The 23937-nt window shown below is 37.8% G+C and overlaps 1 protein-coding gene across 1 annotated transcript in view; it reads left to right on the plus strand.

Moving 5' to 3' along the window:
• Window positions 1–23937, plus strand: part of tnr (tenascin R (restrictin, janusin)) — a 208313-nt gene that overhangs the window by 146642 nt on the left and 37734 nt on the right. Inside the window, exons 13-14 of the mRNA XM_039735597.1 lie at window positions 7520–7639; window positions 15324–15467. Of these exons, the coding sequence (XP_039591531.1) occupies window positions 7520–7639; window positions 15324–15467 (264 nt within the window). The remainder of the gene's footprint in view (window positions 1–7519; window positions 7640–15323; window positions 15468–23937) is intronic.

The following is a 23937-nucleotide window of genomic DNA, read 5'->3' on the forward strand; positions in this document are numbered from 1 at the left end:
CGATTCCCCAAAGTCCAGGGCCCACAGTCTTTGTGCCTTCCTGGCCGCCTCCCGTCCTCTCTCTCCAGTTCGGTCCTGCTACCTCCCGACGTCCACACATGACTGGAGGGAGGCGGCCCCTTTTATGGGAACCTGGATGGGCTCCAGCTGCTTCCCGGCACTTAGTCCTAGCCACGCCCTTGCGTGGCGGAAGTGCCGGCTGCGCACCCGGAAGCCGTCCGTGTATCCCCTTTCGTCTTCCCCCCGGCACTTCCTGGTGTGGCAGAAGTGCCGGGCTCCCGGGATCAAAAGGCACTGGGGCGCCGCCTGGTGGTGGCCACGGGTCCCTACAGGGCTGGGCTTCCAAGCCCCCTACCTGAGGCCTCCTGCATAACCAGGACGGACGCCCTCTCTCAGTCTGGAGGAGGCACACGCCCTCCTCCGGTCTTCCAAGGCGTCCCGGCTGGGCTCCATCCCCGGCCAAAGACCACACGGGGTAAACCGGGATCGGGGCACCAAGCCCTGTACCCGTGGTCCCCAATATAACCAGGACGGACGCCCCCTCGCGGTCTGGATAGATAGATAGATAGATAGATAGATAGATAGATAGATAGATAGATAGATAGATAGATAGATAGATAGATAGATAGATACTTTATTCATTCCAAGGGGAAATTCACATACTCCAGCAGCAGCATACTGATGCAAGAACAATATTAAATTAAAGAGTAATAGAAATGCAGGTAAAAAGGCAGACAATAACTTTGAATAATGTTGATGTTTACCCCCAGGTGGAATTGAAGAGTTGCATAGTGTGGGGGAGGAACAATCTCTTCAGTCTGTCAGTGGAGCAGGACAGTGACAGCAGTCTGGTGCTACTGAACAGGTAATACTGTTTAGTGGATGCAGTGGATTCTCCATAATTGATAGGAGCCTGCTGAGTGCCTGTCGCTCTGCCACGGATGTCAAACTGTCCAGCTCCATGCCTACAATAGAGCCTGCCTTCCTCACCAGTTTGTCCAGGCGTGAGGCGTCCCTCTTCTTTATGCTGCCTCCCCAGCACACCACCGTGTAGAAGAGGGCACTTGCCACAACCATCTGCTAGAACATCTGCAGCATCTTATTGCAGATGTTGAAGGACGCCAGTCTTCTAAGGAAGTATAGTCGGCTGTGTCCTTTCTTACACAGAGCATTGGCACACCAGTCCAATTTATCATCCAGCTGCACTCCCAGGTATTTATATGTCTGCACCCTCTGCACACAGTCACCTCTGAGGATCATGGGTTCCATGAGGGGCCTGGGTCTCCTAAAATCCATTACCAGTTCCTTGGTTTTGCTTGTGTTCAGGTGTAAGTGTGTGCTTGGTGTGTTGGGTGTGTGTGTTTGTGCGCTCTGTGGTGGGCTGGCGCCCTGCCCAGGGTTTGTTTCCTGCCTTGTGCCCTGTGTTGGCTGGGATTGGCCTTGTAGTTAGGATGTAGCGGGCTGGATAATGGATGGATGGATGGATGGCTGTGAGGCTGGGGCTCAAAAGTAGGTTTCCAGCTATAATCAATTTCCAGGATGTGCACGTTATTGTATTCTCCCTTATCATTAACCAAATATCTAACTTTTCTTGTCCTTGAAGGCAGACATTTATTTCATTGCATTTCCTACTAAATATGCAGAGTGTTCTTATAGGTTTCCTGAATGAAAAATGTTCCAAAGATAACACTCACACTCAAATGCATTTATGACACTACTACTCTAATGAATTCAAGAGTGGTGAAGTACATTCCACTTTCGGTGCATAGCATATGAAAAAGAGGAGCACAAAACAGAATAAATAAAGAGTTGGGGCACCTTGTGGCAACCCGTTGCAATAATCAGCCAGTTGGCCATGAAATGGCATAAAAAATAAAAGGCAACCGATCAGGTCGCTGCAATTGTCAATCACTTCTGGTGACAAGCTCTGTCATGCTCAATCCAAGTCTGAACACCAACTTAAATACTGTCCAGGGCACAAGTGGAGGAACTTCATGGAAGGGAGCAGAAGTGATATCTGTAGTTTTCTTGATGTAGGTCTTCAGTTCTTTGGGCAGAAATGGAGAGGAAGTCACCCAACATAGCCAACTTGCATTCTGCAGTTGAAGTGTTCACCTTACAGGAGCCTTGAAGGTGCCCCTTATGAGCATGTGTCTAATGGTACTTAAATATTATCTCTGCTACAGCTAAAATATTATAGGTTTGATAATGGAGACAAAAAAAAAAAACAAAAAGTATTAATTAGAAAGATAACCTTTGAATGTAAAAAGTGGTATAGTCATATTCCAAGTTAAGTTTACCAGAAGAACTCTGCTTTTATTTGTAAAGTTGTAATGATAAAACTTGTAAGTAATGCCTTCTATTTTTGCAGTGCTAATTTAAAGAAAAGCTTGTAACACAGCTATATTTGCTGATTTTCACTGAACATATTAATTGATACAAAGAATGGATTTTTTTGTCTTTTCTCCCAGTTTCCTGAGTCCCTCATGTAATTGAATAGTATTACCTTGAGAATTCCCATAGGTCAAAATGTGTTAAATGGAATTGTCTCACTCTCTCAGCTTTGATGTGCCCTGATCCTAAAGTGTGAAGTATTGATATATTCAAGCCTCTGATCTTGGAAATGTCATAGCCTGCTCAGCTCTGTCAGGCTACATCATTAGTAACATGGTGAATGAGCCATTAAGATGCTTCAGGCACAAACCTGATTGCTTTTGGGGTTCTCATCCTCCGCACACTATGGATCACTGTAATCAACCTTCAGCAGACACCAGAAATGTATGATAAGAATGCAGACGAATTCCAATAATAGTCAGGGCTGACAGCGGAACAATTTCCTCATGGAATAACACCTCAAGGCACTTCAGTTTATAAAAAAAATCATTCAGGGTTTTAATATGTTATGAAAGTGTATGAAACATTTGTTGAAATCACCCTAGTAAAAAAATGCTGTTAAAGCGTTCTTATTTTTAAAAAAATAACATTGAAAAAATCCAGTGATGCCTTCGGGAAACTGAAGTCTATATGCTCCATATGCAGCATTCAGTAAATTATTTTCAACAAATAATCAATAATTCCTTCACTTTGTCACTTCTGAATAGATTTTCACTACTGGTGATTAACACAGTCACAGAAATGTGACATTTTAAATTGTAAACTTTTCTTATTTTTCCACCTTTACACCTAATTAAGAAAACCATGTTTCATAACAGGTACAGCATCAGTGTGGCAATTGCCATCTGGAAAACTATTTTAAAAAGGGCTAAAAAAAACCTTAATATAATATAACACATCATATTTTCTAATTCACTTAATCTAATTCTGCGGGGGTAGAGAAAACATCCCTGGTACCTTGTTTATAAAACTTTGTATCGATTTGAACTTCAAAATATATGTATGCCAAAAAAAGAAAAAATGTGTACCTTAAAAAAAATCTGATTTATTAAACTATATGCAAACATTTGTACACGATTTGCCGTTTATAAATCTAAATTACTTTGTAAATGTACTACGTGAATGCACCTCAAGCCTTGTTGCCACCCTGAAACAACCATATATGGACTATGCTGATCAATCTTGTACATAAAATTAGGTCCTTAAGAATTAGGACAGTGACACAATTTTCATAGTTTTGGCTGTATATGCCACCACAATGGGTTTGAAATAAAGCAATCATTATGTGATTAAAGCGTAGGCTTTCAGCATTTCAGAAAGAGGTTTAACAAAAACATTATGAGCCATTTAGAAAGACAGACATTTTTATACATGGTCCCAAAGGGACTCAAAGGTATTTATTTGGACAATTGACTAACAAGCTGCTCCATATCCAGGTGTGAACAGGTCCCTCATTATTTTATTATCTATTAAGCAGTTGATTTCAAGTTAGAAATTGGAAGCTCTCTCTGTGAACTCTCAATATGAGTATAAAAACATCATTTGACAAAGAAAACAAAACAAATCCACCAGAGAGATAGCAGAAGCATGAGGAATGGTCAAATCAACCATCTGGTACATTCTTAAAGAGAAAGAATGCACTGGTGAGCTCAGCAACACCAGAAGGTCTGATCAACTATGGAACTGTGACGGGATGATCACAGAATTCTTTCCTTGGTGAAGAAAAAAAAATTCACGACATTTAGCCAAACCAAGAACACTCTCCAGGAGGTAGACCTATCATTGCCAAAGTCTACAATCAAGAGAAGACTTCATGAAAGTAATTATGGAGGGCTTCCAACAAGGTGCAGACCACTGGTAAGTATCGAGCATAGGATGGACAGATTAGACTTTTCCCAGAAACATTTTTTTTTTTAAATCCATTTTTGGAATAGTTTGTTTTGGACAAATAAAACTAAGATCAATATGTACCAGAATGATGGACAGAGAAAAGTATGGAGAAAAGAAGGAACGGCTCATGATCTGTAGCATACCACATTATCTGTAAAACGTGGTGGAGGCAGTGGTATGGCATGGGGACACATAACTGCCAATGGAAGTCAGTCACTAGTATTTATTGATGATATGACTGCTGACAGAAGTATCAAGATGATTTCTGAAGTGTACAGGGCTATACTGCCTGCTCAGATTCAGGCAAATGCTGCAAAAGTGATATATTGACACTTCACAGTACAAAACATACTGTGAAAGCAAGCCAAGTACTTTTCAAAGCAAAGAAGTGGAATATTCTTCAATGGCCAAGTCAATCACATTACCTTAACCCAACTGGAAATGCATTTCACTTGCTGAAGACAAAGCTGAAGGCAAAAAGACCAGTGGACAAGCATCACATGAAGACAGCTGCAGTAAAGCCCTGGCAATGCAACAGTAAGGTGGGCACTCAGCATGTGAAGATGGCTATGGCGTTCAGACTTCAGGCAGTCTTTGACTAGAAAGGACCAACCTCGTTTTGAAAATTAACATTATATTTATGATCGTTAGTTTGTCCAAATACCTTTGAGCCCCTGAATTTGGTGGGACCATATATTGAAATGGTTGTCTTTTCTAAATGGCTCATGCAATGTTCTTTCTTAAACCCCTTGAATTAAACATGAAAGTCTGTATTTCAATCACATCTTGATTGCTTCATTTTAAATCCATTGTGGTGGAAATTATGAAAACTGTATCACTGTCCAAATGCTTGTGGACCTAACTGTATGCACTCACAATGCTACTGACCTTAAATGGCTGATTGGCTGGTGAAGCATCCTCCTTCCTGACACATCAAACCCTATGGTGTGGTCCCAAACTGAACACGCAGAAGCACACTTGGCATTGTAGTCCCTGTTCTGTGCATTCATGAAAGACATAAGGTGTCAGCATCTGAGTGGTCACCACAACATCACATGGCATGATTGCTGTTAAAATGAATAATACAGGTCATTTGAAACACGGAGTGTTCAGCCAGTTATCTTACCAACAAGTCAGCCACCACGTACAGTACCATCACATCTGTCAAACATACTTTTCATCAAAACAATGAATCATAGGTTGACTCTGACTACTGAGCCACAATGTCTGTCAGTATCATCTTGGTCTCACAGATGACTTGTGCATTAATGGGATGTCACTGCTTTCAGTTAACAAAAGTAGCTTCATTCTTGCTACATGCACTTATTGCAAGGAGTGTAGTAAAGTTCTTCAATTACAAATATGGCTTTTTTGTGTTGGCAAAAACATGTTATGTTTTATGTATGAACACCCGTACCATAAGGAAGCTGAATATAGAACCTCATCTGGTATTTAATGGCTCCTAGCACAGTGGGCATGACAGAGTGATGCTTGGCAAAAATATTCCTGACGTGTTGGCAACAAAAAGTTTCTTCAGTCCAAATATGCAGTATTGGCCCTCTTAATAAAGTATTAAAATAAAGTCTGTTCATCATATTCATACATTTCAGATTCAGATTAAATATGTTTCTCATGTCAATGAACATTATAATAACAGCTTGATAATATGAGTTATTTTTCTCACGAATCATCATTTAGCTGGTTTGGCTGCATTTCCATAATTGATCTACTTGATCCATTTCCCAGTTTCTCCAAAATGTTGCATGGATGGGTCAGAGTTGATATAAATATATTTATATATATATATATATATATATATATATATATATATATATATATATATATATATATATATATATAGTTCTCCCATCAACGTTTCTTTTATAAATCCTAACTTTTGTGTTAAACATTGTGTATAAACATTTTGAGCATCTTTTAGAGTATACGTAAGTTTTATAAATATGACCCCACAAATATAAACATACACCCACTTACACTGAAACTCACACAATTCGTATTTCGATTTGCCAGTTCCCTAATGATACACATCTTTTGGAATGTGGGAGGGAAAGTAGGGTACCCAAAGTAGAACTGACACATTAATACATAGAGTGTATAGTTTTCACAAGGACTATGTCCAAGAACAAAATTCAGACACAGGACAGCAAATCCATGAAGTAGCAAAGCTAACTTCTGTGCCACTGTGCCAGTGAGAAATACAGTTGTGTGTAAACATTTGGGCACCTGTTGTCAAACTGTATGCTTCACTGAATCACCTAGTGAAAAGACATGAGCATAGCTTCTGCATTTTAGAAAAATAAACCTTGTGTATTTCTGACAGTATGTTTACACACATAAGTTATATTTATTTTAAAATTTTAAAGATTAAAAAACATATATCAGTGTTTTTCTTTTGTCATAATTTTTTTCTTAAAACTGACTGATATGAGGTAAATCCTGCCCAACATTTCTATCATTGAATGTGTATTCTGGAAAAATGCTTTTGGCTTTTAACACTAGAATTACCAAAGCCTACAACAAAACTCATAATCCCGGCCCACCTTAAATCCATTCACACCTCTCCGTCAGCACTAACAAAGCGGTTGTATTAAGGGCATGTCAATGTTGCACTCTAATGCAAGTTATTTTTCTGCAGCTATATTCTTGAATAAAAGTGCAGTTGTTTTGTTATACTTGTACCTTTTGTGATTTTTGTGTTTATTTGATATTTGGACTTCAGGCTTCACACATTAAACACTTCATGGGTACATTTTGTCAATTACTAAAACATTACAAATGTTCCAGTTTTAACAATGTGTTTACAAAGATTATTGTAGACACGGAACACACATGTAATGCAAGTATTCCAAATAACGATATATTATTTACCCTATACAATTCTCGGCAAGCTACACGCAGGTAAACAGAGTTGAGCTGAGAGAACTTTCTGCCCTTTCTGTATTGGTGGAGGAATGGGATAGCAGGCTGCTTTTGCTTATAGACACATTTACAACACAAAAGACGCTGACAGAGAGGTGTGAACAGATTTAAGGTGGGCCAGGATTACAAGTTTTTTCATAGGCTTTGGTAATTCTAGTGTTAAGCTGAAGCTGTAATTCTCTTTCTTTTCCTTTTATGTAAAATATAGAGTAGCCCTGCATATTTATTTAACAATCCTGGGTTTCTGTGCTATTAGACAAGAATGTATTCATTTTTTTTGGTCATTTTCTTTCAGCTATGGACAGCATTCTGGGACTGAAGGTTGTGGATATCACTCCAAATGGAGCTCTGCTTCAATGGCACCCCCCTCTCTCTAGTGTGGACAACTATGTTTTGGTTATAACGCACAATCAGAGTAAGTGGACGATCATTTTAAGATGAGCTCCAAAGTAAAGTGTCTGAAAGATAAACAAATACTATTGAATGTCGTTCTTGGCACCAAGGCACAGTGGTTAGGATTGCTTCTTTACAAACTAACAGCAAGTTAATGGTGACAATGGGGATTTTTTATTTCCCCCCCAGTGTTTGTGTATCCACACTGGTTGATGGCAACCAGGGGGTGTGGTGTTATGGGTCCACAGCTCGTTGAGCAAAAGGCCATTCATTTTAAATAAATAAACGATGTGCTCGCGGCTTAGTGAGGGGACGTTGGGCCATAGTGAGCCGCGGGGCGATCCGTAGGGTGTGGGCGTTTCTCACCTAGTGCACAGGTGAGGAACTGCCCACATTCATGATTGTCCCGCGGCTAATGCTGCAGCTGCTGTGGCACTCGTCATTTTAAAAAGAAGCGCGAGTCGGTTTTAAGGAAGGAAAAAAGTGGAGAGAGAAAGGAAAGGAGAGGACGGAGGTTACCGGGAGCAGGAGAGGAAGCAGGTCGGTGAGAGAGAGAGAGCCGCGAAGAGCGAGCGGACGGCGGCGAATGAGCTTCGTGGGCAGCTGCGTTGAAGCTGGGTGTTAGGCCGACACCCAGACGTTTGTGTTGATGTCGCTCCAGCTGAGCGATCAGGTAGCGGGAGTGACCAGGGAAGGTGACTGGCCGCGGAGAGGCCATTGAAAGGCAGCGGAAGTCGGGAGACTTGGTGGTGGGAATCCCCAACGTGAGCGACCTGGCCGTTGTGGGAAACCAAGTTCTCGGGGACTGGGATGAGTGCCATACCGAAGCCAGGGATCGGGAGGTCTCCAGTCTCGTGCGTGTGTTTCAGGAGGGCAGCTGCAGAGAGCGTCTTGCCTGCTGCTTGGCCCAAACGGGATTAGCAGGTGAGACGCTAACAGAAGAGCACCGGATTTGTTTGTTGTTTTAAGACTGTTTCCACAAGAAGATTTTAACCTCCGATTTTAAGGATTGTTTTTTCTATTTATTGGTTTGACTCCTCGTTTTCATTTTATGGATTATTTATTTAATGAACTTTGAAACTGCACTATTTATTTGAACACTTGTTTTGTTGGTTTTTTAATAAAAGCACTGTTGCACTTTTTGTATACCTTCCCCTTGCTGGAATTATTTGCCTCCATTGACTAGCTCACTCGGCAACATTATCGACGGTGTTGGGTTCATGTGCTTCCAACAGCAAAGGGAGTGTGGAGCCAGAACCCACATCGTCACAGGGGGATTTTGCATTTTCACCCAGTGTTTGCATAGGTTTCCTTCTGTTTTCCTCCCACATTCATGAAGATGGGAGTATTAGGTTGACTGGTACTACTGAATTGGCCAAGTATATGAACATTGGTATGTGCACAGACACATTGAAATGGACCGGTGTTTCAGCCAGGTCTAGATGGACAAAGACTTTTAGTGGCCCTGAAAAATGTCATGTTAATGCACATGCAGAGTTCTATGCTATAATGCTGCACCTGTAGGAAGTAACTACTGTTATGAATAAATCTTAATTCAAAATGAATTGTTTATTGGTAGACTATTTTACATTTGACACTGCGTGGAATACTCTGAGCCAATATGCAGGGATGGGCAAAAGTAGGTTTACAGATTTGAGTATACGTAACACAGAATATATTCTTGTATTATTTATTAATCATTGTGTGCCCTGCGGTGGGCTGGCGCCCTGCCTGGAGTTTGTTCCTCCCTTGCACCCTGTGTTGGCTGGGATTGGCTCCAGCAGACCCCCGTGACTCTGTAGTTAGGATATAGCAGGTTGGATAATGGATAGATGGATGTATTATTTGTCTTCTTATTTGTCTTCATTGTATTATTATTATTATTGTTGTTAGCAAGTAGACTACAAGAATGTGTAAATAATGAAGGCCAGCAATTTCAGAAATGACAAGATTGTATTTTAGTACACTGTGGCATTGTGACATTCTTTTGAGTTAATAAAGTTAATAAAACTATTGAGTTAGTAAACTTATTATAATAATCATAACCTGCAAGTCTTTTTCCATACAAACTGTAAACCTACTTTTGCCTACCCCTTGTATGATGAAGAATATTGTGTAATAATAAATCACATTGAGTAGTAAAGAATTACCAGCATGTCTTGAATGAATAATAATGTGAAGATAAGGTACCTAGTTTGTAAGGGGATATGGCTGATAATAACTTTCTTCTGGAAGGCATGCTTTGCTTTGACTTTGTAGGAAGATTGGATGTGGTGTAAAGGCAGTACTTCTTAATTTTGGAAGGGTCATATGATAAATGAGTCAATTGAACCAAAAGAGGCAATTTTCATTAAAAACAAAAGCCCATGTTAGAACTATCTTTAAACCGCTATAACTCTGTTTGGTTACTTGAACTACTTGTGCAGAAACTTAAGAGATCTTACATACAGAATGGGATATTTGATTAGCATTTAGCATGTAAAAAAAAAATCACTATCATTATGATAATATATTCTGCTTAACATGAAATGACCACCCTGTAAAGAAAAAATTAGTAATGCTCTTTTTGTTTGAGTCCATTTAAAACTCGGTATTAAAACTGCTAGTCATTACCCATACTTTTATAAAATGATAGAGTTCAGAAAAGGAACTTACTCTGCCATAAAAATAATCAACCAACTAATAAAACATAAAATGTCTAAAAAGCAAATTGAAAAAGCACAGTTATTAAGGGGTTTTAAGTGCCACGTCTCTCCTCTTGATCTTTGCCTGTCACAATAGCAGCAAGAGTTATTCAGCTAATCACCTCATCTTAGCTGAAGAGATTTTTCATTTTTTTAAATTAATTCATACACATTACAGAGTATAATTGGGATGTGCAGATGAATGCACTTTGCTTTGCTAATGCTGAATTCATGGAAAGCTGTTGTGCTGCTTTTTTTTTTTGTTTTTAACTGCTTTGATTTATTTGACAATCCTCTTTTTCATATGAACATTGCATGCTTTCAATTGTAGTAATGTGCTGAGCTGCACTCAGTATTTCTTTATATTGTTGCGAAAAGAGTAGGTCTTGACCTTATCATTTCCATTAATTTAAGATGATAATTGCTCTACTGAAATTTCTGAAGGAATGATTTTGAAAAGTTGAATGTTAACATGTATCTAACCAAAAAAATAGTTTAGAGAAAATGTCTTTCACCATAAGAAAAACTTCATTTGTTAAATCCTTCCTTTAATATTTTTTCTTAATCACTATTCTGACATGAATACAACATTAATTTTAGACAATGTTATTCCAAAAATATGGTTTAATGTACATAATTCATATTAACAGATGTGTTGCTTAGATGGTGTAGGCCACCTTGGCCTTGGAGAGTAACAGTGGCTGAAGGTTTCTGCTCCATCTCCCCTATTAATTAGGCCTAAATCCATGCTGTTAATCAAATTTATCCTTTAATAAATGGTCTGCTTCAACATTCTGATTACAGTATTAGAAATTCCCAGTAGTATGCATTATTCTCTGAAATTAACAAAAATGCTCATGGGTGTCCCTGCTTTATGTGCTTTAATATTAATCCAGTCTCTGAATTTGTATTTATTTATTTTGTTTAAATTTGTGTGTTAATTTTAAATAAGTGTGCAGTATAATGTTTGGCTTTAGCATCAACATAAAATTAACATGTAAATAAATGATCCATCCATGTTCTAAACCCACTTCTCCTGAGCTGGCTCATGATGAAGCAGGAACTAATCCAAGTACTGTATTTAAGAAACATTACAAGCAGTGGTCTGAACATGCATAAAAAGCATATAATTACAAATCCATACAAACATCCCACTCAGCTCATTACCCTTGCTTGCCATTATACTAATCTGATAGATTCAGGCAGGAAGAGTCACTTGACTGCACTTAATACATTTATTGCAAAAGGAACAAAAACACATTTTTTTTGTTTGTTTATTCTTTCTATATGGAGTTCTGGGCTTAGAGGGCTGTATTTCTGATGTCATAAGCTGGCAAAAGCCAAATCAACCATACACTCAAAAGGGTGGCAGTCTACTTTACTGTGATGCTTGGTCCAAGGTTTTTCAAGGCAAAACCACAATATTGGCACTTCAATGGTGGGATGTGCTTAATGAAAATATAAATAGTATGAAGGTTTCGTACATCCCAGTCCACTTACAATTGAATCCATTGTTTAAGATAAATTAAGACAGTTTATTCTGTGCCATGCATCAGAGTCTCACATTACCATAGACATTCACACATTGCTGGTAGTACCTAGTTGTCTGGAGTAATGGTTGAGATATCTATTAATGATTTTAACCATTAGCAAACTAAATAATAAAATATTAGTCACCAGAATAAAAGAGCTAAAGGGCTCTGCACCCGTTGCTTTTAATTACACTGAGATTCTATTTCACCTGCCTTGCCTACTCATTCAAGAGTTGCAGACAGTGTTGGTAAGCAGATGAAAAAGGCTAAAAAAGAAAAAGAATGGACTTTGTGTTAGTGAGCATCCGGACAAGGTTCTCTACATCCCCATCTGCTGGTGAGCTGTAAAATTGCACTGTGCTTGCTAGTGGGACTAAGTGGGTCAGGACAGCTTCAGGAGGTATAGGAATCAAAGAGAAAACTAACTAACATTATTTTTACACTTTTTATGAGTCTGACAGTGGGTTAAATTAATTATCTTATTTTGAAAAGATAAGTCAAGCCATAACAATTGACCATTTGTACTTTTTAGTATTTATGTACTATTTATGTGTTCTCCTTGCCTTTTTAATGGTTTATAAAAACTTTTACTGATGTGCTTAAAACTTCAGTTTTTTGTCAACTAATGATCTGAAATCTCAGATCCCACGATCATAGACTTATTTTCTTTCTCACTCTCAGTTCAATGCCTATCTTGTCAGTGCGTGACACAAGGAGAGATGCCAGTCAATCACAGGGCACTCTTATGACCACACTCACTGTAATTGGGTCATTTAGTAAGAGTTAACTTAAATGGAAACTCATATTTTCAGCAAGAACTTTGATGTCAACAAGTTGATTAATAAAAATGTTCAGAAACAATAAACTTAGAATAATAAAATATTTTACAATGTGTTCCCATAATGTTTAATAGACATATCTTTCCCAGTAATCCTTTTTATGTTAAATTTGATTCAAAGCTATTTGTATTTTTAAGCATGTAAATATTTTGCTATTGTTAACAACCCAAATTACGGAGCCCCTGAGGGGACATTCTTTGGTACATTGTAAGTTGTTGTTTTCATCTTCCGCATGATCACCACCAACTGTTTCAACATAGTCTATTGATTGAACCAATTTGATGTGTAACCGATTGACATTTTTGGTGTTAATTTGTTTGACTTTTTTGTTTCTCTGTGCTAAGATTGCGTGTGTGCTCATTTTTTATGTTGATAACCCTTCGTGCTAAAATTATGCAATAACATTTGGACATAATATGTCTTATTTAATTGGGAACTTAAAGTGAGGAAAATGTTAAAATGTATAAGAGTTGAGAGAGCAGAGTGTCTGACAAAAGCATTCACACGAATGAGAGTTGAGAAGACCGTGGTCTTGTTTGAAAATGTTTGGGGGAAGGCGTGACTTGAAAAAATCTCAAGGCAAAAGTCTTGTCTCATGGGACTTGAAAAAAATCTCTCTTCCAAAAAATCTCGTTGCATCAAAGGATTTTTTCATATAATAGAGAGACAAGTAAATATCAAGTGGCCTATACATTTCAAATCCGAGAGTGTAGTTATACCAAAGAAAAGTTCTTATTCCATTTTGCTTGCCTGTTTAGAATATTAGAACAATCTAGACGAGAACAGGCCATTCAGCCCAACAAAGCTCACCAGTCCTATCCACTTATTTCTTCCAAAAAAACATCAAGTCGAGTTTTGAAAGTCCCTAACATCTTGCTCTCTACCACACTACTTGGTAGTTTATTCCAAGTGTCAATCATTCTTTGTGTAAAGAAAAACTTCCTAATGTTTGTGTGAAATTTACCTTTAACAAGTTTCCAATTGTGTCCCCGTGTTCTTGATGAACTCATTTTAAAAAAACAGTCTCGATCCACTGTACTAATTCCCTTCATAATTTTAAACACTTCAGTCATGTCACCTCTTAATATTCTTTTGCTTAAACTGTAAAGGCTCAGCTCTTTTAATCTTTCCTCATAATTCAACCCCTGTAGCCCTGGAATCAGCCTAGTCGCTCTTCTCTGGACCTTTTCTAGTGCTGCTATGTCCTTTTTGTAGCCTGGAGACCAAAACTGCACACAGTATTCAAGATGAGGCCTCACCAGTGCATTATAAAGGTTGAGCAGAACCTCCTGTGACTTGTACTCCACACATGGTGCTATATATCCTAATATTCTGTTAGCCTTCTTAATGGCTTCTGAACACTGTCGGGAAGTCGATAGCTTAGAGTCCACTATGACTCCTAAATCCTTCTCATAAGGTGTACTCTCGATTTTCCGACCGCCCATTGTGTATTCAAACCTAACTTTTTACTTCCTATGTGTAATACTTTACATTTACTGACATTAAATTTCATCTGCCACAAATCTGCCCAAGCCTGTATGCTATCCAAGTCCTTCTGTAATGATGTAACGGATTCCAAATTATCTGCTAATCCACCTACAGTATCTTGGTATCATCTGCAAACTTAACCAGCTTGTTACTTATATTCCTATCTAAATCATTTATATGTATTAAAAATAGCAGCAGCCCTAGCACTGACCCCTCTGGAAAACCACTCTTAACATCGGCCAATTCTGAAGAGGTTCCCCGCACCATCACCCTCTGCTTCCTGTGTTTGAGCCAATTCTGCACCCATCTAAAAACATCACCCTGAACTCCCACTTCTTTTAACTTGATGCCCAACCTCTCATGTGGCACCTTATCAAATGCTTTCTGAAAGTCAAGATAAATAATATCATAAGCTCCACTTTGTATCCTTTTGTTGCCTCCTCATAGAATTCCAGCATGTTAGTAAAACATGACCTCCCTCTTCTGAACCCATGCTGACTGTTCAGAATAACTCCTGTCCTTGCCAGGTGTTGCTCAATCCTATCCTTAATAAGCTAATAGCCAAGTTTTTTAAGTATCTGTAGTATGTTTTTTAACTTATGGCTAGCCATTTGCAAGATTGCAATTAAAAATGAAATTGCTTTGCTTGAGTCTATTAACACTCAAGTCAAATATTGTGTGCCTGGCAGTACAGCGCAAATTTAATATAACAATAATTTTAAAGAAGACAGAAATCAAAAGAACAGGACACCAAGCAGTTAAATTGAAAGGTTTACCATAAAATAAATGCTCATTTTACAGATGGCGCTGTTGTTCCTTTTATGCTCTTGCTGCTTCCAGCGACCTGGACTTGAATTCTGTGTCCATTCACTTTGTGGAATTGTAAGTTCTCCCCATAAACTCCAGGTGGTACCACGTCACACCCTAAAGTGACAAATGTTAGATTGATTAGCTACAGTGTGAGTGAATATCTTCAGGCAAAAACCTGCATCACCTTCAGAACTGATTTCAGACTTATTTCCATGATGCTGGCTTATACCTTCTAACAATCTTGTAATAAGAAAGAGGATTAAGAAGATGGATTACTATTTCAATATTTTTTATCAATTGATTGTTTCTGGCACAATCTTCATAGATTTTTGTTCTTTTTGTTTTGTTTTTAGTGACAGCGGATACCAAGATCGTGGAAGGCACCAGTCGAGAGTATAAACTTACCAACCTCATTCCCACTACTACCTACACAGTGGCCATGTATGCTACCAAGGGATCCGTGACCAGTGAAACCATTAATACCAAATTTACTACACGTATGTATTTGTCTTTAATAAAAGAGAGTGACAAAATAATCATTTTGATCATTAAGATAATGTACAGTGTTTGTTTATTGATTCGCCATTTATAAATTGTTAAATAATGTTGCCTTTTTTGGCTAAATAGTATAATTATTGCTTCATGGCACAAAAGACACATTATTAGGTCAAGTGGCATCCCAAAATGATCCCATGTAAATTATAAATGTGTTTTCTTGGGTGAATTTGTTATTTCTTTTTTTTGTAGCTGTGCTATGATTTATTTTCATAGGTAGAATTCACTTACTGTACATTACATGTATTGTGTTTGGAAAACGATTGGTACAAATATGTATCATATCAAATGTTCAATCATAACAGAAAATGGCAGTCTGAAAACCACCCAATTTCAGCTGAAGGGAAATAAAGCACCAGAATTTATAGTGCTAGTATTGAGTGCAACGCAGGAACTAGCTCTGGTCGACAGCGTCAGTCCATGGCTGGGCCCACTCATCCACATCCAGACACTGGAAATTCCAATTAACCTAACAAGCAAATCAATGAAAATGTGGGAGTAAAATGCAGCAATAATGCTAGTGGAAAATACTCTTGTATCAAGAGGACTGAAGTGATGATTGAAAAGCATTTATATGTAAAAGTAACTCTTTCTTCCATGTATTTTGCAAATTGCCAGAGTACTACAACATTCTCATATAGAAAAAAAATATATGAAATAATTAAGATTCAGTTATCATAAGCCTGTGTGCTCAAGACCATGAAAAGTCTAGCTGTATTTTTAATTTGAATCTTTGTACAGTGTTATAAATATTTACGTTGTATTGACATTCAAACTTAATGAGCTCAATAAGGTTAGTTAATCAACACAACTTTGTTAAAAGAACACTCCTCTAATTTTAATTTTGTGATTGTATACAAGAAGTTTTGTTAAGATGTAGAAATGGCACTTCTACCCCCTAATAAGGATACTGGCTTCTCAAGATAAAGATGTTCCCACTTATGTGTTCAGTTGCCTGCAGAGCTGTGTAAGTGATGGTGTTTGTCTCCTGTTGAAGAAGGGCTCAGATTCAATATCTTACATTAATGGCTACCTTTTGTTTTTGGTTGACATGGTACCACGGATGGTAGCACTGACATTGCAGAGAGTTTGGACTGCAGTTCATATGTGAGTGGAGTGCCGTCTGTGTGATCTTTACATGTTTTTTCTCTATGGTTTTCTTCTTTGAATATAGTTAGTTAACCCTGAACTCTAAAGAAATAGCTTCAAGTTGACTGGCATGGTACACTTGAGTGTGTGTGTGCATGTGGGTCCTTTTATATGTTGCATTAATTCCTACCTGGTGCCAGTTGCTGCTGTGCTAAGGAGCTGTTCCTTGTGTCCCTGCAAAGCAAACCATTCTATCAGAAAGTGAGTAGATGGTGCCTCCTTTGACTTCGTATTGTGACATGCACATTATAGACATTGTAGCTATAACTATTTTACTTTCAATAACATTAAAGTAGTGTCAAGAAGTCAAGTAAAATTACACTTTTTATTGGCTAACTAAAAATCTTGATCACATCTTGCCTGGAGAAGGGGCCTGAGTTGCCTCGAAAGCTTGCACATTGTAATTTTTTAGTTAGCCAATAAAAGGTGCCATTTTGCTTGACTTCTCACTACATTCATAATGGCTAACATGGTACAACGTGCTAGTACTAATAACATTAAAGTGTAATTTTTGAATAACATTACACATGTAATGAAGTTTTTTTTCCTCTCTGTATTTACTGTTAAATGCATGTAATGTCCATCCATCCATCTGTCTGATATCAAGCCTGCTTACTGTTAATAGTTCAAGATAGATAGATAGATAGATAGATAGATAGATAGATAGATAGATAGATAGATAGATAGATAGATACTTTATTAATCCCAAGGGGAAATTCACATACTCCAGCAGCAGCATACTGATGATAATAAAAAAAAAAATTAGGGTCACAGTCTATCTTGGCAGCAGTGGATGCATGGGTAGGGTGCAAGTCTGTTGCAGGGTACATTCACACATCTTCTCATAATAAAATACATTAGAATCTTTAATTAACTTTACAACTAAGAAAAAAAAAAACTAGGGCTGGGAATCGATTTAAAATATAAAGTAATTAATCGCATACATGTGTGGAGTTGATCGTGACTAGTCGCATCTAACACTAAAAAATGTAATTATAAAATTAATACATAAATCATGAAGTAAATTGACACTAACTCATACATTTAATGTAGAATGAACACAAAGGAATTAAAAAAATAATGACATAGTTTAAACTTAAACTTGAACTTTTAACAAAATACTGCTTGAGTAAGTACAACCTGAATCTGAATGCCTTCCTAAAGGGCAACTTCAAAAGAAGGCAATAAGAAAGCAAGGCCAGTGTACTAATTATCAGATTGCCATAACGTATGAGACACAGTGTCAAAGTAAAAATGAAACTATCCAAGCGATTATACACTTTGAATGTACTGCTGAAGACTGATTTAATTCCCCCACCCTTCAGGCAGTTTAGCACAGGTATAGATTTAATGCTTTTTTGGTTGGTAGAATTGTGGTGTGCTTTGGGATTTTTTGGATTACAAAAAGTGTGCCAGTGACAGTTGGAAAACACCGCTACACCTACACCTTTGCTCCTGGAATGCAAACAAAAAAAAAAGATCTCTGTAGCTTTCATCTTACTTTAAAACTGACACAGTGCATTACTTGGATAGTTATGTTGCGCTCTTTGCATAAATTAACAGAAATACTGCAAACTTGAACCAAGGTTATGGATAATCATTACACTTCTATTTTGTACAATTTTGTCATTATATTTGGGCCGTCAGTACTGTAAGCTGTCTGGCAGACTGGCGAGTTAAATACAGAGGTACTAGCAACTTATTTTGGTTTTAGTGCCGCTCAAAGATAATTTATTTAACATTTATGTGAAATGACATCGATTCAATCTTCTTACAGAAACATGAAATGAAATAAAGAGAGTGTATTTTTTACCTTCACAACTTTTCTCTAGCATTGCACCAGGGTTGCTATAAACCCACCCTTTTTCCTGACACTCCCCTGCGCCTGTGTCAGTAGGTATAAATCAAGCAAGTGAACCCTAGGGCTACATATTGACTTGTAATGTGCAAAACTATTGATTCATTTCGTTCATGTTCACAAAAATAATTTGAATCTTTGAATCAGTAATTAGTTCACTTCAAAAACAACTTATATTCTGGTTTAATATCTAGAATAGTATCAAAACTGTGCAACAACTTTAACCACCAAACAAAAAATATAAAAAGCATGCAACAAAATAAGTAATTCACACAAAATAATAATAATAATCCATCCATTATCCAACCCGCTATATCCTAACTACAGGGTCACGGGGTCTGCTGGAGCCAATCCCAGCCAACACAGGGCGCAAGGCAGGAAACAAACCCCAGGCATGGCGCCAGCTAACCGCAGATAATAATAATAATCCTTTTATTTATGGCGGAGTGGTGGCTCTGATCTGCACTGGAAATCGGAAGGTTGCCAGTTCGAGTCCCATAAATGCCAAAAGGGACTCTGCTCTGTTGGGTCCTTGAGCAATGCCCCTAACCTGCAAATGCTCCATCCTGGGTATGACGTTAACCTGCATCCAACCCTGCATGTAGGCCCTCCAACCTGCAGGGAAAACCTTAGAGGTTGGTGGCAGAATTGGCACTGCAGCCACCATAAAAAATCTCACACTGTTCCACTCCATCTGAACTAGTGTGGTGCTGAGGTGTCACCCGTTGCATGGGTGCACTCGGTCCTCATCTGGTTTCTGAGTTTTTCGTGTGGTGGGTGCAGCAACGCACTGTATCAGCATGTGCTCCTAACCTCTCTCTTTTTATTGAATTTTTACAATAAATAAAATTTTAACAATAAATAGAAAAAAAACCAATCATACAAATAGAACTTTAGAAAAGTGCACACATCATGATAAAACTGTGAGAACACTGAAATATGACTAAATAAAATTATTTTCAGTTTGGGATTAATCTTCCATAATTTCCTTCTTTTATATTCTGTCCTTTCCGATATAATCTGTCATACATATATCATCAGTGAACTGAACTGAGATTCAGTGTACTGTGAGCCAGTTGTCTGCAGTTCAGTACACAAACTGATTCTTTCAGCGAACTAGTTCAGTGTGCTCTTCTGAGAATCTCTTCTGTGCAGTTCGTGAACAAACTTGGTTCTTCAGATCAGTAGGGGGCATACTGGTTCATTCAATCAGTCCGTGTACTGAGACTGTCACAGTCAGTCAGAGGGAACCAATCAGAGGGAGGTGCTTGGTGTCATCTACCAAGTCAGTCAATGGCTAGTTGTCGTCAAGACTGTTTTACTGAAACAGTTTATTGATAGATTATTTCCCAAAGACAACAGCCATTTGAGTGACATTAAGATGATAGCTCAGACTGTCGCGGAATGTTATATAAAATGTAGCACGCACTGCACCCACCTCGTAAAGATTTATTCCTTAATGTCATTGTGCCACTACGTTCATTCAGAGACCTAGCTTGTTCGTTCATTGCATATCACTAGTATTGACACGTGGTGTATCATTATGAACCACGTAATATAAAATTTGAAACCTCCATCCATCCATTATCCAACCTGCTATATCCTAACCACAGGGTTACGGGGGTCTGCTGGAGCCAATCCCAGCCATGATAGGATGCAAGGCAGGAAAGAAACCCTGGGCAGGGCGCCAACTCACCGAAAAAAAAGGTTAAACCTTTTAATTAAAATTATATTTCATAAAATTTTAAAGGGAATAAATAAATATGGTATTGGATGTGTATGTAATTACATTACTTAACTTACTTGTACTATTTAACTTCAGTACAGTTGTTTTGTAATGCCAGAGGTGTTTGTAGACCACATTAATTGCAAAAATTTACGTGTTAACTTTCCCTGGCCTAAAAAAAACTCATGGACAAAGAAAAAAAAAGTACAAATTCCACATAGGCAGTGACTGGACCAGGGGCCTCATGTATAACGCCATGCGTAGAACTCGCACTATAACATGGCGTAAGCACAAAAGCCGAAATGTGCTTACGCACAGAAAAATCCAGATGCAGGAATCTGTGTGTACTCCAACTTCCACGTTCTTCCGCTACATAAATCCCGATCAGCGTGAAAACTAACGCTCGTGCACGCGCATTATGTAACGCCCCAAATCCTCCCAGAATTACGCCTATTTGAATATGCAAATCAATATAAATCGCCCTTAAGCGCAGCCTTCTGTGAAAAGACAATGGGAAAAGCACGGGGAAAATATAAGAATTTCAGCGAATACCAAGTGGAGGCAAAGGAAAAACATACTATTTGTTCAAATAAGCCGTGGTATAATCAACAAAAGGAAGTTGATCGAGTGGCATAGCATGTTGGAGAAACATGAAAGCTCACATCCGCACAGTGCCGGAAATAAAAAAGAAGTCACATATCAAAGTCGCCGTGGAAAGCCGAGTTGTAAGCCCACTGTCTGAGTGTCATATGAAAGCTTATTAGGGTACAGAGAAAAAAGCCACACAGTGGGGAAAAAGCACTTCAATCTCGACATTTCCACTTTAATCACGTAGTTTATTTTGTCATTAAAGTAGGACATCATTAAATTCATCTTAAAATTGTTTAATTAACCAGTTTCTAAAATCACATCGTAATTAAAGTAGAACGTTAAATGCTTTGTTTTGTATTTGATCTTCTATGTGCTCTATGTGTGTGAATCACTACTTGCTTCTTAAACCGGCTCTCTTCCTCCAACTGGACACAGAGTCCATTACATTCGTGATATTACAGCTCTCTGAATAACTAAAATACTGAGATGTATACGTGATGTCATTTTCAAGATGATAGGAGTTAAAGCACGTTATTAAACATGTTTCACTTCAATGAAATAATTTATTGCAGCAGTACTCAGGGGCGGCTCTAGGCTTGTGGTGGCACTGGGCAGAGGAAGAATCGGTGGCTCCTTCGCCCACCAATGTCATGCACGGTGGATTGCCACGTATGTTGCAGACACTGCATAGCTGCCTCATGCTCATGACACAAGCATTTAACTTTTGCCGAAATTTGTCGCTGCGTTTTTAGCTGTGTTGTTATTTTATCTTTCTGTTTTATATTCAATATATATTGGCGTAGCCGTCACTGCAAGTCAGTGCTTTTCTTTCACCGATCGCCATACAATCAGCTCTGTAATAGAAGTTAAGCCATCTGTAAGCTTAGCGCCGATTCTTCAAAACGTTTAAAGAACATTGAAATATCTTCGTAGTACATGTTTAATTATTCTATCCTTAAAGACACTCCCAGTGAAGAATATAGATTATTTAAATGAAGTTAAAGTTTTATCTGTACAATTTAACAAACATATTTTGCTGCATTTCACCTTAAAAATGAAATCGTCATCATATGTAAATACGCGCTTTATAAAGTGGCTCAGGTTGTGTGATATTATAACTATAGTGCAAGTTTACAGTGGGGTGATTGTACTTATAAGTACAAACAGTTCTACAAGGAGCACTTGATTGGCTGCATTTAAAGTTCTTGGGATTAAACTGTTTTGAACCGCGAGGTCCGTACAGGAAAGGCTTTGAAACGTTTTGCCGTGGCAGAGACAGCGTGTGCTTAAAGTTGTATACCAATAATTCTCTTTCCGATCAGCTGCTGCTGTGATTCACACTCAGATACAGTGATATAAATACTCCGAGTGGTGCAGTGAGAGAAATATGGAAAAAGATGATCCGCTGTGGCAACTCCTAACGAGAGGAGCTGAAAGAAGAATATGCGGTTAGTTTCTGTGTATTTATAAAGCCGTGTCATGAAAATAATGAGTAATCACACAAGAACAGTACCATTGCTTTGACGCTGGGTGCCGCCAGTTTGCAAAACCGAGCGGAGAACCTGCAACGACAAGGCATGAGGTACCGTGGAAAATTTCGTGGCTTTACGCCAAGTGTAGGTTTTATACATCGCGATTTGAACGTGGAAAAGTTCTTACGCAACATTTCTGTGCGTACGCACCATTTATACATGAGGCCCCAGGACTCTGGAATTGCAAAACTTCAGTAACATGATATCCATTGGGAGCAAAATATATAATGCCTTATAGAATATTTTCCTAAAAATAAAACAAATGCACAAAATTGTGGATAAATTACATAATTTGTATCATCCATTTAAATAATTAATAGAGATTGTGACCGTACAACCCTAAAGTGTATTGTTGAGGAAAATACTAAATAAAAAAAAGAGTCTTGAGCCGTCTTTGTAAAATTCAAACACGGCCATCCTTTATTTGCACCTACAAGGGGAGCCCCCATGTACCTTCTTGAAAGCATCACGGCAGACTGAAGAAATCTAACAGAAAGCTTCCTTTTATCAGTTACATTACACATTTCAATATATTTTAATTTTCACCAATCAGCTTTAGATAAGTGGAATTTTCGAGAAGCATACCTCTGAATTAAGTATAAAGTAACATCCCAAAATAGTAAAAGATCTTACAAGTCCAGATGTAAGAAACATGAATAATCATATGTAAAATATTATCACAGAGAAGCACAAAGTTAAATGTTATATATAATCTCATTCTCATTTTCAAATCAGAAAGTTCTAGTTTGACAGGCAGGCAGTTTCAAGCACTTTTTTTTTTCTTTTCCTTTACTGTATACAGTAAATCAATGAATAAATTAAATAGAAGCATGCAGAAAAAAAAAAAATCAGAAAGCACTTTGCCCACACTAAAAATGAAAAATGGCATCTTATTTGTCTTGTGCTTATAAAGAAACAATTCAGAAAGAAATCTGTTTTTAGAATATATACTACAACAATTTGTAAAATGATATTTGGATTAAAGCATTTGATCCAGTAAGTTAAATGTGGACAAGTAGTCCAAATTCCTTTATTAGAAGACATTCCTAACCATTATGATATATATCTATTGATGCTGAATTCAAGTGCTGCCTTTGTCATGAGTGAATAAGTTAATCCTTAGTCTACAGAATAAAAAATGAACTGTTCAATAGTTTGGTTTATTCAGCTCTAAAAAAAATAATTGCCTTGTTGGCAGAACACATTCAAATAACATCCTTACATTCTTTATTAAGATCAATGAATAATGCATGCATTTTATTTTACCTTTCTGTTTCAGTTTCTCTAAACAGAAAACTCATTACCATAAATCTTAAAACAAATGAGGCAAAACACACTGGCTCCATTTTTAATTTATTTATTTAGCCTGTAACTATTCTATATTATAATATTAACACTTAATATGCATATCATATAGTCTAGTCTGCATCCTTGCTCTTAATTGTGTAAAATGTGTCATTTAGTTACAAAGTTTGGTAACTCCTTTTATGTTTCCACTGTTTATTACACATAACACAGAACTGGTGTATTGCATCTGTATACTGTATAGTAGTACA

The sequence above is a fragment of the Polypterus senegalus genome, chromosome 14 (genome assembly GCF_016835505.1).
Source record: "Polypterus senegalus isolate Bchr_013 chromosome 14, ASM1683550v1, whole genome shotgun sequence".
In the NCBI taxonomy this organism is placed as follows: Eukaryota; Metazoa; Chordata; class Cladistia; order Polypteriformes; family Polypteridae; genus Polypterus; species Polypterus senegalus.